The 18,360-nt window shown below is 36.1% G+C and overlaps 1 protein-coding gene and 1 pseudogene across 1 annotated transcript; one reads left to right on the forward strand and one right to left on the reverse strand.

The window, feature by feature from the left end:
- Positions 1 to 492: 492 nt before the first annotated feature.
- Positions 493 to 17,672, reverse strand: LOC134271880 (uncharacterized; annotated as a pseudogene).
- Positions 2,731 to 4,949, forward strand: LOC134272286 (uncharacterized). The gene has a single exon (XM_062754565.1). It carries the CDS (start codon positions 2,795 to 2,797, stop codon positions 4,754 to 4,756), a length of 1,962 nt encoding a protein of 653 aa, XP_062610549.1. The 5' UTR covers positions 2,731 to 2,794; the 3' UTR covers positions 4,757 to 4,949.
- Positions 17,673 to 18,360: the final 688 nt, after the last annotated feature.

The raw sequence follows: 18,360 nt of genomic DNA on the forward strand, positions 1-18,360 counted from the left end.
ATACATGTAGAGTATCTACAAAACCTTCAATAGGTAATGAACCACATGCTGGGTGATTTGATAATGTTTTCATCAATATCACAGAATCAAATACCTTTCCATTGTGACACACAAGGACAGGTCTGTGAAATTTGCTCAACCACATTTTAAAATCTTTGAGACAAGTGTCAATTCCTACACTCACTACCTTTTCTTTGTGGCAAAAAAGTTCTCCTCCTACAACATGAAGGCCTGTGACTGCTGTTGCAGATGGTGTGATGGCACAGCTAGGTAGGACATATCTGTTAAAGATGTCATCACCAGACACACAGGCTAGCTGAACAATCTCTGATGAGGTACCTTATATAAACATGATATTAACATTTATTGTAATGAAATGGAATAAATTATATAAAAATATTATGAAGTGAAAGTGATACAATTAATGTAATGAGAACACATTGCAGAATAACAGTGTGTGGGCACTGTTTTTATAAAATTCTTACCTAAACCTGTAGTTTCTAGATCAAAAAATAAGAAGGTGTTCTCATTATTTGATACAGAGGAGGAAGCAGGTGGCAATGTCCTGTCTGGTATTTCCTGCAGATGATCAGGTTCTAAATTGCCAGCTAGATCTATTGCTGACTGGTATGTTGTCCCCTCCTTAACTTCAGAAGTTGATACCTGTTGAATAGTAAACATTTACAGAATTGTACAAAACTTTCAAAATAATCAATTTTTAGGATAGTTTAAATTCACAAAATATGTACATGTACAATTAAATTGAAATACCTGTTTATTTGCTGCAGATTTGAGTTCCATTCTACGTTTCTTACACTCCACGCTGCTTTTAACAATCTTCTGATAATCTCTTTTCCTGGAAGCCTTACTGATGTAGGAATTGGTGTGCTTTCCAGGAGAAAGGAGCAAATTTTCATACACCTGAAATTGTTAATGAGATTAGATAATACATAATAACAAGAGGCCCATGGGCCTTACAGGCCACCTGAGCATCGAACATGCAACAACTTTCAAATGATTGAATTTGCTTCATGTTTTACACTAGACATAATGACATTCACAACTTTGAAAGAGGCACCATTGCTGATCTGATCATAACTATACACTTAGTAATTGCTTAGTTTGGTTACTTAATACCCATAGGCAGGGTAATGGAACAACAACTGCATTTCAACTTATCAGTATTATTCAGCAATAATCAGTAGTGCCCCTACCACACTTGAACCCCAAGCCCTAGGTCAAGGCATTGCACAGTTTTTGAAAAGGCACCCTTGCTTATCAAAAATGTTTTATTAATAACAATTTAGGAGCAGATTTCAAACAATAAATTCATTTTCAGTAAATAAGTAGAGCCCCCCCCCCTATGGTACCCCTGACCCTGTCTCTTTATCATAACTATGTACTTAGTTATTTTATTTAATACCCAGAAGCAGAGAAGATTTTCAAAGAATTAATGTATTTTCACTATACTCTGTGGTTTCATCAATATTAGTTGAACACCAATTTTCGAGGATTTTGTTGCTGAACTGATCCACGAAATTAAATGTTCATTGAATTGAGAAATGTGTTATTCATTTGCATAGACATGCAATGCTTTTGTCCATGAATATACGTATCCTCGAAAGCATCCGTTGAATTGAAACGAAAATTGATGAAACCACAGTAATCAATAAACCCCTGCCCTAACACCAGAACCCCTGACCCTGAGGCCAGTACATAAAGTTGTGACATACGACAATGGACATAAACGGATAGCAATAGGTACTCCCATGAGTGATTATCATCAATATCTAACAGCATATGAAGTTTGAAGAAAATATCTTAGTTTCTTTGAAACACCCAGTGGATAAGTGTATACTATCTGCCCTGGCCATATTCATGGTGGGACATAAAATCCTATCTTAGCAATCCCCATTTTATACCTATCCTATTATTACAGTTTTGCTTTATATCTAAGGATAAAGCTAATCCCATATTCATAGCTGGAAATATTTTAAGCCAACATTCAAGTGTTACTGATAATAAGTCTGTATCAGACAATTTCATCGAAAGCATCAGGAGTCCATAATACATGCAGGAAACGAATTTGATGACTATATAAGTTATATTTGGTAAGTAATATTGGGGAAATTCAACATTTTTAATGAATTTGATTCAGAAAGGAAGTTTCCATACTTCCTAAGCAGATTTACACACCATGATATAAATGAGATACGTTTACAATATACAATCTGTAACTTGACACTAGCCTACACAACAGCAGAAAGGAATATACACCACTGAAAATGGACTCCATTAGAAGATCACAAACGTAAGTTTTCATGACAAGAATTTATAACACTAATAACAATTTCAAAATCATCTGAATCAGTGTAATTTGTTGACAGTATAATTGGTTGTAACTTCACCACTGAATTTAAAACATACCCGAGACACTTACAGTTATAAATTTCACTATTTGAAAAAAATGAATGATTTAGTTCACTCAGTTGAAAAATAACTGATTCAGTTGAGGAAATTTTTTTATTTCATAATTTACAAATATATGAATGTAAAAAATTTTTTTTTTTTAATTAAGAGAAAATATACACTGTCAACATTTCTTTTTAATAAAACATAATAGTTTGTTTATTAAGCTTATCAATTATGATAATTATATTATAGATTTACAAAAGTTAAACACTTATTATACACAAATATAAATTCCCCTTTAATCATTCTCAGTGAGATAGCCATACAACGCATATCAGAGTCGGTGTTTGTGGGACTGTGTGATATAGTGGGGACCTCACAAATGGTGGCCATGAGGAGAGATGTGCTGGATATCTTGGAGATGGTGATAAATCAAGTGACAACAAGAGATAATATGAGTCAGATGGTGAGTGGAAGTTACGGAGAAGGATTCAGACTGAAAGGATCAGATAGAGACACTATGTGGTGGCCAGATGATCACCGTGTGATCTGGGACTTATCTCAATCTCAGTATTACAACACACGCAGACATACACTGATCCTCTGTGACAGTTCTGATAGTCCACCAGGATTCACTTTGTTATATTTAGTGACACCCAGAGTGAATAGTGAAATCCTGAAAGCGTGTGTTAGAGTGAATAACAGATATTATATATCTAGTTCTTTATTCAGACAGATCTCTTTATCTAAGCAACAACCTTATAACACCACTCCACATGGACCGTGTGCCAGTGGAACAATTGGAACACTAGAATATGATCATGCCCTCTGTTTTGTTAGTGACTTTTGGCCTCCCTCTGCCTCCCCATGGATAGACAGATGTCACTCATGGCCCCCGCCTCATGTTGTTGATGATATAGTGAAAAATGGATGTCACTTTATAGCAATTGGACATAAGCTAGGAAATCATGAAGATCATGAATGGAGAATTTCTTTCTCCCGAGCAGAAAAAAAACTTGTGTATGTAATGAATCACTGTCAATTCTTAACTTATGGCTTACTTAAATTGATCTTAACAAAAATAATTAACAATGGAGTAGGTGATGATGATAAATTACTGTGTTCCTATCACATGAAGACAGCAGTTTTCTGGGTGATTCAACAAAATACAATGCCTCATTGGTGTCCACAAAATCTCCTGGGGGGTTTCTGGGTCTGTTTTAAACTCATCCTCAAATGGGTGTATGAGGGGGTCTGTCCTAACTTTTTCATTCCAGGCAACAACATGTTTCTGAGTAAAATTCATGGTGTCAAACAATATCAGTTATTTATAAGACTGTTAGAGTTGTATGAGAAGGGTATAGCATTCCTGCTACACAGTCCCTTCATTAGATCTTATATTATAGATGTCCTCTATAACCCCAGAAACTCCATCTGTACAGATGATCATACTCTGATTTCTGAGGCTGAGTTTGATATAAATCTATTTGCTGAAATACAACATCATTCCGTAATACAAGAGAAATTGGACATACAAATCTGCATTAGATGTCTACATACAATAGAACAGATGATAGGTTCACCCCTCCTGACACAGTATCAAGTCATTATGCTCCAGAACATGACCACTAAGGTCCTTCAATACACTGCTTTTATATTACACATGGAAACTTACACATCTGATAACAAACTAAGTTATAAAGCTGACAAAATCTCCAGTCAAATGCTGAAATTAGCAGCCAGGTTTGGTTGTATTACAGACATGCTGTACATAGCCATGTATTATTACAAGACACTTAGATACATGGAAGCTTTATCTATTATAGAGATGGTCAAGGTCAAGTTAGCACAGCCTTATGTGATGAATATAGATAATATAGATACAGAGAAGTACACTGAGGCTGTAGGGGGACAGTCCTGGTCTTCAAAGATTAGACAGGTTGTAGCAGCGATTGTAATTCTTGACAATAGAATTCATTTCATCAGTGAACTGATACCTGAACAACAGTCCGCTCTACAGAAGGGCTGGTTTTTATTACCTGTACCACCCTTTATCCTGTTATACATGCTAGAGATCTTGTGCTACAGACATGTTGACACAATGCGAGCACAAACAGCTCTAGATGATCTACAGACCCTAGTTCACTATGATCAAGAACAGTTTATACCTTTACTCCTCAGAGACATATCGTGGCAGATTCTTGGGATCTGTCAACAGGTGACAGGGAACCACCAGGCTGCTCTATACTCATACCAACAATCTCTCAGACAAGAACGATGCGACAAAATACAATCAGTTACAGAAATGAGAATACAGAGTTTACCAATGGATTCCCTTTATTAATTAAATGTCAGATGGTATTTATAGGAGTTCACCTGAGAGAGATTTCTCATTTACATATCCTCTTCTGATTTCATATTCTCTTTTCTGTCTGTTTTATTACATGTATTATAAAGCTAATAACTATTCTATAATAAAATGAAAGAGGCACCATAGCTTATCATAATTACAGTCAAACCTGTATTAAGCAGTCAGCTACAGGATGCATTAAAAGTGACCTTTATAGATTCTTCATTTCATGATTATATTTCATTCGATTAATAAAACAGTTTAAATTCATTTATCTTTGTTTGTTTTTTTTTAGGATGATTAAATCGTCATCATTTAGGCCTGCTTATTTACATGTAATTTTCACAATTCTTATTTACAGAATTGACATAATTTTATTATAATTAGGATACTATATGACTTACGTCAATGAGAAAATGTAAAAATTGTTGTATTTGAATGACTTCCTCAAGAATAACATTTGACTTTAATGCACTTGCTGGTAACAATTTCTAATTTGGGGCAAGTTGTGAAGACACACTTCAAGTCTCATTGTAATGTACTTCACTTACTGTGAAGGAAATGTATTTTTGTTGAATGTACTCTCCTATATAATAACTTTTAACTCTAGTTTACCTTGCTAAATGCTCACCTGGTAATATCCCCCCCCCTCCATTCCCCTGTCATCTTTACACACTAAAGTTTACCTGGCTAGGATATAACCCCCCCCTTTCCTCTGAACTCCACACACATTAGTTTACCTGGCTAGGAAATGTATCCCCCCTTTCCCGTGTAATCTCTACACCATTAGTTTACCTGGCTAGGAAATGTATCCCCCCTTTCCCCTGTAATCTCCACACACATTAGTTTACCTGGCTAGGACATGTATCCCCCCTTTCCCGTGTAATCTCCTCACACATTAGTTTACCTTGCTATGAAATGTATCCCCCCTTTCCCGTGTTATCTCCACACACATTAGTTTACCTGGCTAGGAAATGTATCCCCCCTTTCCCCTGTAATCTCCACACACATTAGTTTACCTTGCTAGGAAATGTATCCCCCCTTTCCCGTGTAATCTCCACACACATTAGTTTACCTGGCTAGGAAATGTATCCCCCCTTTCCCCTGTAATCTCCACACACATTAGTTTACCTGGCTAGGAAATGTACCCCCCCTTTCCCCTGTAATCTCCACACACATTAGTTTACCTGGCTAGGAAATGTATCCCCCCTTTCCCCTGTAATCTCCACACACATTAGTTTACCTGGCTAGGAAATGTATCCCCCCTTTCCCCTGTAATCTCCACACACATTAATTTACCTGGCTAGGAAATGTATCCCCCCTTTCCCCTGTAATCTCCACACACATTAGTTTACCTGGCTAGGAAATGTATCCCCCCCCCCCTTTCCCGTGTAATCTCCACACACATTAGTTTACCTGGCTAGGAAATGTATCCCCCCTTTCCCGTGTAATCTCTACACCATTAGTTTACCTGGCTAGGAAATGTATCCCCCCTTTCCCGTGTAATCTCAACACACATTAGTTTACCTGGCTAGGAAATGTATCCCCCCCTTTCCCGTGTAATCTCCACACACATTAGTTTACCTGGCTAGGAAATGTATCCCCCCTTTCCCGTTTAATCTCCACACACATTAGTTTACCTGGCTAGGAAATGTATCCCCCCCTTTCCCGTGTAATCTCCACACACATTAGTTTACCTGGCTAGGAAATGTATCCCCCCTTTCCCGTGTAATCTCCACACACATTAGTTTACCTTGCTAGGAAATGTATCCCCCCTTTCCCGTGTAATCTCTACACCATTAGTTTACCTGGCTAGGAAATGTATCCCCCCTTTCCTGTGTAATCTCCACACACTTTATTTACCTGGCTAGGAATTGTATCTCCTCCGTCTGTAACTCTCCGTTCACACGTTTGAGGGCGGCTCCCGTCTTCCCAGACCCCTTGACCTCCAGATAAACTCCCTGGATTTCCTGGACGACCTTGAACTTGTGTCTGAATGGGAACACCTGGGGCACCTGGTAGTAGGGACTGCTGATACTGACAGATACCTGGAAAATGTCCGTCATACTGAAGGCGTAGGTCGCCGTGCTGGAATTACCATTCCTGTGTTACAACAAGAATGGTGATACATACACAGAAATTCTACATTTGTATGAATAAAAAACCTACTTTCAGTCTACCTTGTTTATAGCAAAGGTGTTCTGTGATCAAGAAAATTTATAAAGGAATACATATAGTGTGCGGCAGACAAAAATCATGAAAAAAGTCAATCCAATTAGTTAGAGAAATTAAATTTTTATTACAGAATCTATGAAGTGAAAAAGGATCTTTATATCTACAGTACATTGAACTTGACTTTGTTAGTTATAAAAATTAAATTTTCTTTCAGTACCTACGAAGTAAAAAATGATCAACAGCATGTTGAACTGGACTCAAAATTTTTAAATTAACTCTCAATTGGCAATTGTAAAACATTTACTATTTTTTTTTAATTTTCTTGATACTTATAATACTACTCATATTACCCTAGCTGGTCCTTGGTGCCTCCGTCAGAATACTCGGAGAAGTCCCAGGTGAAGGTCAGATTATCCCCCCTGCCGGCGGTCACTCGGACAGTCAGGGGGTCACTGAGGGACACGATATAGACCCCGGGCAGCTCCCTGTGGGGTGACAGGATCTCCAGGGTAACGTCCCCGACAGCCTCCCCTACCATCACCGTGACATCCCCCGTCACCCAGGAGACGGCATTAGACACATTGACCTTGACCTGGTACTGACCTTTCAGATTGTACTGGTGTTGTAGGACGGCGGTGTATTTAGGTAGATATGAGCTAGAGGTGGTATCTATGGTAACAACGACATCATCAGAGGATAACAAAGCCTGAACTCCGTCACCAAAATCCACATCAAATACGACGTCCCGACTTCCTGTGACCCGGACCGTGATGTCACAGACACGCCCCTCCACTGTAGGGTTGAAGGTCAAGGTCACATCAAGGAGAGGGTATTGGATCTTCACCTCCTGTACAGCAAGTAACTTATCTCCAAGGTCATTCTGAGCACCCACTGTTAGTACACTTGTACCAGGCCAGTCAATTTCCTCAATAACCTGTCAAGTCAGTATTTACGACAAAATCTTAAAATACAGATCATAAAGTGCTCTTCCTGTACATATAACACTGATTGGATAAAATCTATGAACTAATTTTTAAAGTTTGAATCATTTTTACACTGTCATTGCAGCATGCCATATTCACTTATCCACAAGTTGTACAAGTTAGCTCCCTTGTACCACTTCTTATAATATTGCTTTAAATAACAGAATCAATGAATGTCTTTAGTCATATAACTGTTAATTAACACATTACCCAGTTAACAGTGCTAGCAGGAGACTGACGATTGTCTAAGGACCAGAAGTACAAAACCCCAGATCCACTCCCTGTAAAATCCTGGGATTCACCCCCAGTCAATTCCTTGGATCCACCCACGGTAATCTCAGCTTCAAACAGGTGCTCTCTGGAAATTCTGAAATGATACATTATTTCTCGAATTTTGAACTTCCAAGTAATATTTTTCTTGCTTACTTTTTTTGTTGAAAAAATGAATACCATAATATTATATAATTAGCAATTTATGTCAATAAGAACATGAGAACAAGTTGACAGGTAATATCATCTAATTTGTTATCACAAAATGGAAGTCTCTGATGAGACTGTAGCTCTAAAATTGTTACAAAGAAAGATGGATTATATAAGTACAGCAGAGCTGCTTACATTATTAAATGACAAATAGTAAGGTGGGGTCTAGAGATCACCTAGGCCCCCCGCCGCTGAAGATGTTTTGTAAATGGACATGAAATCTGAGGCACGTTTCCAGTTTGTTTACTTTAAATGTTAACAGGAATGTGATCGGCCTTCTTAAACCGAAATGATGATACAAGCAAGCATTGTAAGAATCATGAATATATTATAATAGTAGAAACTATAGACTGCCAGCTATGAAAATACCGGTATTATAAACTTTGAACGAGAAAAACTGAAGTCGGAAGAATAAAGAGATCAAGGTTTGTAAGGCATAATTCAGATGTTGATTTCGTACGCCTTACGCCAAAATCATAAGGGTTGGCAACTCTGGCACAGCCATGTGAAAAAGTTTAATCAGACCAAAATTGTAGAAGAAGTGGTTATTTATGGAATTTCTGATGAAATAAATCTGCTTTAAATTCAATGCCCGACTGGCAATTAATATACTTTGTCAAATAAAAAACAAAAATTGACTAATGTGAAGATTAAACAGAACAGTATTTGAGCTCTGGTTCTGGTGAGCTAAATATGTCAATATGGTTCTTTCAAAAATCTTGAGGATAATTACACATGTGAAAATCCTCTCCACACATACAGATTTCCAGACATAAATTAAGTTTAAAAAGTGCACACACCTTGTTATCGAAAAAATTATAGATACAATGGTGAGAGAGAGTTCTTAGGTTTGCTGACAACAGAACATTTTTGTTTTGAAAATATTACACTTAACCGAAAACACAAAATAGCAATAAAATCTGCAATTCTACGAAAAAAAAATAGAGTTCACCTTAATCACCCTGTGGTTTTTCATTTCATCTCATATATTGGGGCTTTCTGTTTTTTTTCAATAATTTTTTTTCCCTGATCATCACCACATGTTTTTCTTTAGAGAGAAATATCTGTTTAAAATTGGAATTGTGGCACGTGGCTTTGTGCTTCAGGAATTAAAGTCTGATTACCTAAACATTTCCCTAGAACGGCTGGTTAGCTGGTTCTAGTGTGTGTATTCTGAAGAGTGCTGGGTTAATATACTTTGTTCAAATGTTTCTTGTTCAATAATTGTTTTTCAATGTAGGTGAGCTCCACCCAACACCCGCAGGGGTCTTAATTGCAGTTGATATTTTCACGTACTTTTTAAATTTTTATTCCTAGCACAATTTAACTTCAATCCACACTTTTTTTTGGAGCTTAGTCTCCAAATTTTAATTTATGACCTTCCGGGAAGGGGGGGGGGGGGGAGATTATTACTGTGGGAATTTTGCTTTTTTTTGGGGGGGGGGGGGTCTCCCATCTCAGATTTTTTTTTTTTACATAGGAATTAAGGTATGATAAAAATCAAGTCTGAAAATTTCATTATAATCTTTTTTCATTACGTCTTGAAATAAATTTCTCATAAAATAGGGATTTTTAAAAAACTTTTTTAAAATAATAAATACTCAGAAAGAAATAGCCCCCCTCCTTCTGAAATGATTCACTTGTCCCAGCAGCAGAGCTACAAGATGAGACCAATTATCTAACATTGTGTAGAGAAGAGTCAGACTCATTGGAAAACTGAAAAGTGGATAAACAAATGCAAGCTCCAATGCCTAACCACTGCAGTAAAAGCTTTGATTGTTATTCTTAATTTCATCCATTCCAGTCTCCCTATAAACAAACCCATCCTACCAGGGAGATTTTCTCTACAGCTGCCAGAGGGAAAAACATTTCCTTCATCGACTCAATTGTTCAGAACAATGTTATTTTTTATCCCTGAAATCCAGTAAGATTGATTCATATTTCACCTCTCTTTAAAGAGAAGTCTTTTGAAGATTACGTAATTTGTTCCTCGTTTTAATGTTAATCTAATCAGATTTCTCCCTCCCTACACAACAGCTCAGAATGACTGAGTGAGAGTGACTCGGTACAAATGTGAGAGGAGGATAACTCGAGGTGAAGTCTGTAGACGACCACTTCCTGTTTATAATTGTCTGCATGCTCATCATCCTGTAATCAGAAGCTCAGGAATGTCTGAACCTACACAAACCTGCTAAATTTATACCAGAATCTCCCTAATGTTAGATGATTGAGGTAATTTTGTAACCTTCATGTTCAATTTTTAGGGTACACCTTTAAAGTGAAGAGATTGGAACAGGTTTCATTGCTTTCTCTTACTTGGATTTGAAAAATGTCTCTCATGTTCAGTTAAATGCCTTAATGAAATTAGGGGGAATAAACAAATGACAAATTTTCCACATTAATGTTCTAATTGGTTTTATTATACTTTCATGTTAAATACTAAAATCTGATTGGTTTAGACGCAGTTAACAAACGTGACACAACAGTAATGCCACATGCGTGGAAATTATACACGTACAGTTCACCGTAGAATTCTCAACACGTCAGCTGGGCGTTTGAAAGAACCGGAATTAACTTGACTTCAATAAAAGCTTGCGTCCGATATAGCTTACTTGAAAACAACAAACGACAGAGGATGCATGCTTGCAAGTGTAGGAAATATGCTTGCGAGCCAGAAATAACGAAACTTAACATGATAAATGACTCTAATTCGAGTATCAAACAACAATAAGGAGATTAGTTAACCGGTGAGTGTGAAAGCTTTCTATACAGGAACGTAAAGATGATCGATGGTTTTTCTTTTGCTGACGTCCTAAATCAATAAGACATTCAGTATAATAAAATACATGGTGCCTGTTTTGGAGGGTAACATTTGAAATTGACACCCCTCGGCTGACGCGTCGGTTGACAATGCTTTTCCTAGGGGTGTCAATTTGAAATGTTACCCTCCAAAACAGGCACCATTTATGTAATGGCACCTTTCCATATAAACATGACCTCTATAACCAATCAAAAGAACTTTTAAATCAAGTTATACCCCTCTTACAAAACTTTCTAGCTAGATTGATGAAAATATACCTTTTAGTTTTAATGAATGATCATTATTTACCCATCAATAACAGTAAATAAGAATTTCCATGTGTGTAATGATTGATTGTATGTTGTTTAATGTCCCTCTCAAGAATTTTTCACTCATATGGAGAATTCAACACACTTCAAATTTTGTCCAATGCTCTGCACTCAGGGCCATTGAGCAGGAAGGGACCTTTTTTGTGCCAGCACCTACTGCAACACGGGACCTCGATTTTAACGGTCTCAATATGGAATTCGAACTATAATGATCGATCACAATTTACCTGTCTATTTTGATGACCCCCGGAGCTCTGATGGTCAGTTCTTTCAACTTCTCCTGGACAATGACGACACTGGTGACCTCTATAGGTTACCCCGACTAACGGTGTGTAGTACGGCTGACACTTCATAAATACCCGGCCTGTCATAGGAGTGATCCCATCTACAACATGACAGAGTCAGTCAGAGTTACAATTCAACTTTATTGTTTTACATAACATTATTACAGTACATCCTACGATACAATCATATCGGTGTTACAGGGTGTCCCAAAATAAATGACGTCATTTGAAATAGCCATCAGAAACACTCATCTTTACGGATTTCTCTGATATTTGTCAATATACACTTACTGAGTAGAGGAGACAACCACTGCTTCGTCTTGATCTCCAAACCTGACCTCAATAGTAAAAGCCCCCACAGCCTCACCCTGTATAAAACACAAGGAGTCGGTTTATGCAGATGTTAAAATTTTCAAATGGGTATATTCCCATCATATAACATAACTGTATAACTCTGATGGTGGTTTATCTTAAACATTATCATAATTTTTTAATAGGCAATTCCCATCTTGCCTAACTGACACTCACCTGAATTTTGAATTTGATTGGTTGATTAAAGAACTCAAGATTTGATTGGATTTCTGGGTTATACCCATAATGCCTAACTGACACTCACCTGAATTTTGAATTTGATTGGTTGATTAAAGAACTAAAGATTTGATTGGATTTCTGGGTTATACCCATAATGCCTAACTGACACTCACCTGAACTTTGAATTTGATTGGTTGATTTACTGCACTGAAGATTGGATTGGACAATACTACTGGGGAACTCCCATCATTCCTGACTGTGAAGGACCTAAAGAGAGCCACACTGTCAACTGAAAAAATGACATAATTTTGTTTTTACTATCAAAGAGAAACAAAACAAATTTAATAAAATATTTTATTTGTTGTTGAATCTTCAAGATTTTTTAAAGGTCTGTTCTTTCATTAATGCTTTTCTTCATGTTCTTCTGCAAAAAGATCAATGTATGTGACTTTGCTATCCTGAGTTTATAGTTTCTATATTCTTGTATCTCTTTAATGACATTATGCTGTAATATTGATCAAGTACAAGTTCCTATAGAAATACTGACATCATAAAAACCTGACTGTCTCGTAGAAACTGTTCTCCGAGTTATTAACTCAAAGGAGGAAGTTAAATAATATATTATCCGTCTGGCTTCTACGACTGCAGATTTAATGAGTAAAACCGAGACTTAAACCTTAATTCTAAAGATAAACCCCGACTTATTATCAAAATCCAAAATAGGAAATTTAATTACACTCAGTTTCATTTTAATTTTCCTGTCTGAATCAATTTCAACCTCAATATATCTAGAGTTTCTCTCCAAATTAGTCATTTATCACTTCTCATAAACCTCCCAAAAACTGTAATAAATAATTTTTTAAAACATGTAAATTTATTGACTCTATTAAATTTTTTTTTAATTATTTCATATTGAATCTTATTTACAGAAAGAACATTTTATAAAGAAGCGTATAGGCCAGTAAGCCTTCCTATGTAAAACCCTTCACTATTATGACCACTCAATCCAATAGGTTGTATTTGATGAACTTCTATCTTTGCATGTGTTTATTTTGCCACATTCTGTTTCCCTAACTATGTTGACATCCTTTATTGTAGCCCACCTTTAGGACAGGACAAAATTGACTATTGCTATCTAATGTTGCCTTAACACTGATTATTATACCTTTACTGTAATTACTCTATATAAAAGTAATACCATAAAACCAACTATTTCCCCGAGAAGAGACAATTTCCCTCATCTGGAGACTACTCCCTGAAAACTCATAGCTGCTCCCTGGAAAATCAGAGCTACTCCCTGGGACTACTCCCTAATGAATATTTATTAGTAATTTTGACCAATCAGAGTGTTCAGTGGGCGGAGCGTTCAAGGAATGTCGAGTCTGTGACGTCATGTTATTAGCAATGTAACTATGACGTCAAAACATTTCGACATGCGATGTCAAAATCATACTTGAATTCTAGCAAAATGAAGACAACGTTAATTCTTCGAAATGTCAGTGAAAAAACTTTTGTTATTGGAAAATTATTGAATTGTTTTAGGACACGATGCATCACTTATCATACAGTCTGTTTAACATGCGTTTGTAATTATGCTTTTGCAATTTATCTTTAAAATGTCGGAATATCTGGGAAAAAAAAAATTAAATTGCCTATAATTGTTTCGGTATAATAAAACAGTTATGTAATGTGAACTCGAGAAATAGCAAATTTCTGGTTCCCCTCTGCAGGAAACTATTTCCCTCGTCGGCTTCGCCGCCTCGGGAAATAGTTTTCTCCCTCGGGGAACCATAAATTTGCTATTTCTCTCGTACCCATTCCATAACTGTATACTATTGCTATCTATTATCTAATGTTGCCTTAACACTGACTATTGATATCTATTATCTAATGTTGCCTTTACACTGACTATTGCCTTCTATTGGTGCCTTAACACTGACTATTGCCAGCTAATGTTGCCTTAACACTGACTATTGCTAGCTAATGTGCCTTAACACTGACTATTGCCATCTAATGTTGCCATAACACTGACTATTGCAAGCTAATGTTGCCTTAACACTGACTATTGCCATCTAATGTTGCCTTAACACTGACTATAATTGCTATCTAATGTTGCCTTAACACTGACTATTGCTATCTAATGTTGCCTTAACACTGACTATTATCATCTAATGTTGCCATAACACTGACATTTGCTAGCTAATGTTGCCTTAACACTGACTATTGCTATCTAATGTTGCCTTAACACTGACTATTGCCATCTAATGTTGCCATAACACTGATTATTATACCTTTACTGTAATTACTCTATATAAAAGTAATACCATAAAACCATCTATTTCCCCGAGAAGAGACAATTTCCCTCATCTGGAGACTACTCCCTGAAAACTCAGAGCTACTCCCTGGGACTACTCCCTAATGAATATTTATTAGTAATTTTGACCAATCAGAGTGTTCAGTGGACGGAGCGTTCAAGGAATCTCGAGTCTGTGACGTCATGTTATTAGCAATGTAACTATGACATCAAAACATTTCGACATGCGATGTCAAAATCATACTTGAATTCTAGCAAAATAAAGACAACGTTAATTCTTCGAAATGTCAGTGAAAAAACTTTTGTAATTGGAAAATTATTGAATTGTTTTAGGACACGATGCATCACTTATCATACAGTCTGTTTAACATGCGTTTGTAATTATGCTTCTGCAATTTATCTTTAAAATGTCGGAATATCTGGTAAAAAAAAAATTAAATTGCCTTTGATTGTTTCGGTATAATAAAACAGTTATGTAATGTGAACTCGAGAAATAGCAAATTTATGGTTCCCCTCGGCAGGAAACTATTTCCCTCATCGGCTTCGCCGCCTCGGGAAATAGTTTTCTCCCTCGGGGAACCATAAATTTGCTATTTCTCTCGTACCCATTCCATAACTGTATACTATTGCCATCTAATGTTGCCATAACACTGACTATTGCCATCTAATGTTGCTTTAACACTGACTGTAACTTTCTAATGTTGCCTTAACACTGACTATTGCTATCTAATGTTGCCTAATGTTGCCTTAACACTGATTATTCTACCTCTACTGTAATTACTCTAGATATAAAATTAATACCATAAAACTGTCTATTTCCCAGAGAAGAGACTACTGCTCTCGTTTGAAGACTACTCTCCCTGTAAAATCAGAACTACTCCCTGGGACTACTCCCTCATGAATATTTATTAATAATTCTAACCAATCAAAGTGTTCAGTGGGTGGAGCGTTCAAGGAATCTCGAGTCTGTGACATCATGTTTTCAGCAATGTAACTATGACGTCAAAACATTCCGACATGCAGTGTCAAAATCATACTTGAATTCAAACAAAATGAAGACAACTATAATTCTTGAAAATGTCATCGAAAATACTTTTTAAAAATAATTTAATTGATTTACTACATGATGCATTACTTATCATACAATGTGTTAAACCGAATCCATTTGTAATATGCCTCTACAGTGTTTTTTTTTTTTTAAATGTCGGAATATCTGGTAAAAAAAAAATTGAATCGCCTACGATTGTTTCGGTATAATAAAACAATTACAGAATGGGAACTCGGGAAATAGCAAATTTATTGTTCCCCTCGGCAGGAAACTATTTCCCTCCTCGGCGGCTTCACCACCTCATGAAATGGTTTCCTCCCTCGGGGAACCATAAATTTGCTATTTCCCTCGTACCTATTCCATAACTGTATACTATTGCTATCTAATGTTGCCTTAACACTGACCATTGCTGTCTGGTGATGCCTTAAGAATGGAATAATTATTAGCCTAATATTGTTAAGAAAATTTAAAAACTTGTCCTTATGAATTTTAAAGGACTGATACCTAGGTTGTTAATGGTAACGTTGACAGTAAACACTCCTGATTGGTCAAACACTCTGGACACGGCGGGACTTCCGCTGGTCACTTCCTGTCCGCCAGAGAACATAAATCTGTAAACCAGGTCATCTCGACGGCACACAGTTCCTACAAAACAAAATATAACAGGTGATATAAATGTTACATTCTACCAATATTGAACATACAAACAGTTGTACTTAACAATCTTGAACACTAATACATGTATTGTGAATACCATGGATATGTCAAAATATTTACATTTGCAAATGTTTTCCTTTATATAACACTACAGAAAGGAATGCGTATCTAAAACTGTATAAATACAGTACGGGGTCAAGAGGTCATAAATGTGCCTATGGATAATCTTTTGACATAATTTATCAGTGACCTCATAACAGGTTGACGCGCGTTCAGTGGATTACATACTTGCCTTTAAGTTTGAAAAACACGCTAAAAGTCACAATCAGGCAAATATAAAATATGAATAAGTCACAAATGTATAAATATAAGTAGGGTAAGCCGGGGTAATTTCGACCACGGTTCAATTTCGACCACACAAACACAACAATGCATCATGATTTACGTTATTGATGAGACAAGTTTCTTTAATTCGATTTTAAAGTAAAAAATTCCTTAAATTGGATTTCCTATTATAATTTCTCATTGCAAAAATGATTTGGTCAGAGGTATAACTACATGTTTTGCTATTTTTTATCCCTCCAGTTTGACACTCGGAAGTCCGTCTTCAGTGCGCTTGATGTGATCAACGAAAAACAAGAGAGATAACTCGTACGACCTCTTTTTGAGTTAGACAATATTCAACCTTGTAACAGTTCGAATTAAATTGAAATTATTTCATTATTTTCTTGGAGTGATATAAGTAGCTGAATTTCACTATTTTATCGTGGATTTTTCTCAAAAAGCACAAGAAACGTCCGTTTGAATTTGGTCGAAATTACCCCTACTGTTTTTAAGGACGCGGGGTAATTTCGACCAGTGACGTAATAAGGGGAAATATGTGTGGGTTATGTTTAACAGCTGTTATTCAATGCTGATTTAGATCTTTAAAATAAAATTAAATATCATACTGTACATAATGCATAAAATTCTGTATATTTTGAAAGAAAATAGTGTACGATTAAAAATATATGAAATGCAATATGTGATATACAATGTAACTCTAAATTGTCTGAGCACATGGAGCAGTGCGGTGACGGCGCATTCTCTGATCGAAGAAGAGAACTTAATTTACACATGGCGATAGCAATCAAAACGATTTAAAAACCCAAATTAATAAATGAAAATATGCAGGGAGAATTGAATATGATTATAGAATGAAGTTTTTGTATTTTTTATTATCATTGCGAATTTATTTGTTTGACAGACAAGATTATGAGGATCGATATCTAAAACCAAGAACCAGTCGTTTTAAGAACGTACGATCCATGTACACAAATCCGACAAGTACATGAATATATGTTCATGTATCAAGCAAGCTGTTTGAGTAACACACATGTATAAAGATAAATAATCTGTTTGAGTTTGTTATTTTTTTTCATCGCGGGGGAAGGGGGTGGGGGGTGGGGGGGGGGGGGGGGCTCAGAGGAATTTGATTTTGCACACTTCTTTCATACATAGGATTTCTCAGGATTTTAAACAATTAACAAACATATTTTTATTTATTTTATAAGCAATTCGAAATACAACATTTCAAATAAGTTCGTATATATGCTTAAAAGCGTTCAAACCTAAAATATACTTTGATTCTGTTGAGCCCCGGAAAAGATGAATTGAAATGAAGTACAGTTCGGATTGGACAGTTTAAAATCTTAACAAGGAAATTATCTATGGTATAAGAGAAAATTTGTTTGCATAACTACCAAATTACAATATAGCATCGTTTGGAAATTAGATTTGGCGAATTAAGATCCAGAATAATGAATAAGAATGAAAATGTCAAAGGCTGCGTACATGTACAATGAAAAACTTATGGTAACCCAACTCATTTCTTTACTAAATTAAAAAAACATACATGTAAGTATAATACTGTTAATACATGTAATTGATTTTTTAAAATCTTTTTTGACAGACACTTATATTTCCTATAGCATACAGTTTATTTTCCAAGAACATAA

Source organism: Saccostrea cucullata, unplaced genomic scaffold (assembly GCF_032062105.1).
Source record: "Saccostrea cucullata isolate Sc308-1 unplaced genomic scaffold, CSIRO_AGI_Scuc_v1 ctg4063, whole genome shotgun sequence".
NCBI lineage: Eukaryota > Metazoa > Mollusca > Bivalvia > Ostreida > Ostreidae > Saccostrea > Saccostrea cuccullata.

Excerpts from the sequence above, each read along its gene's own strand:
- LOC134272286 (XM_062754565.1), top strand. The coding sequence starts at position 2,795 with ATGGTGGCCATGAGGAGAGATGTGCTGGATATCTTGGAGATGGTGATA.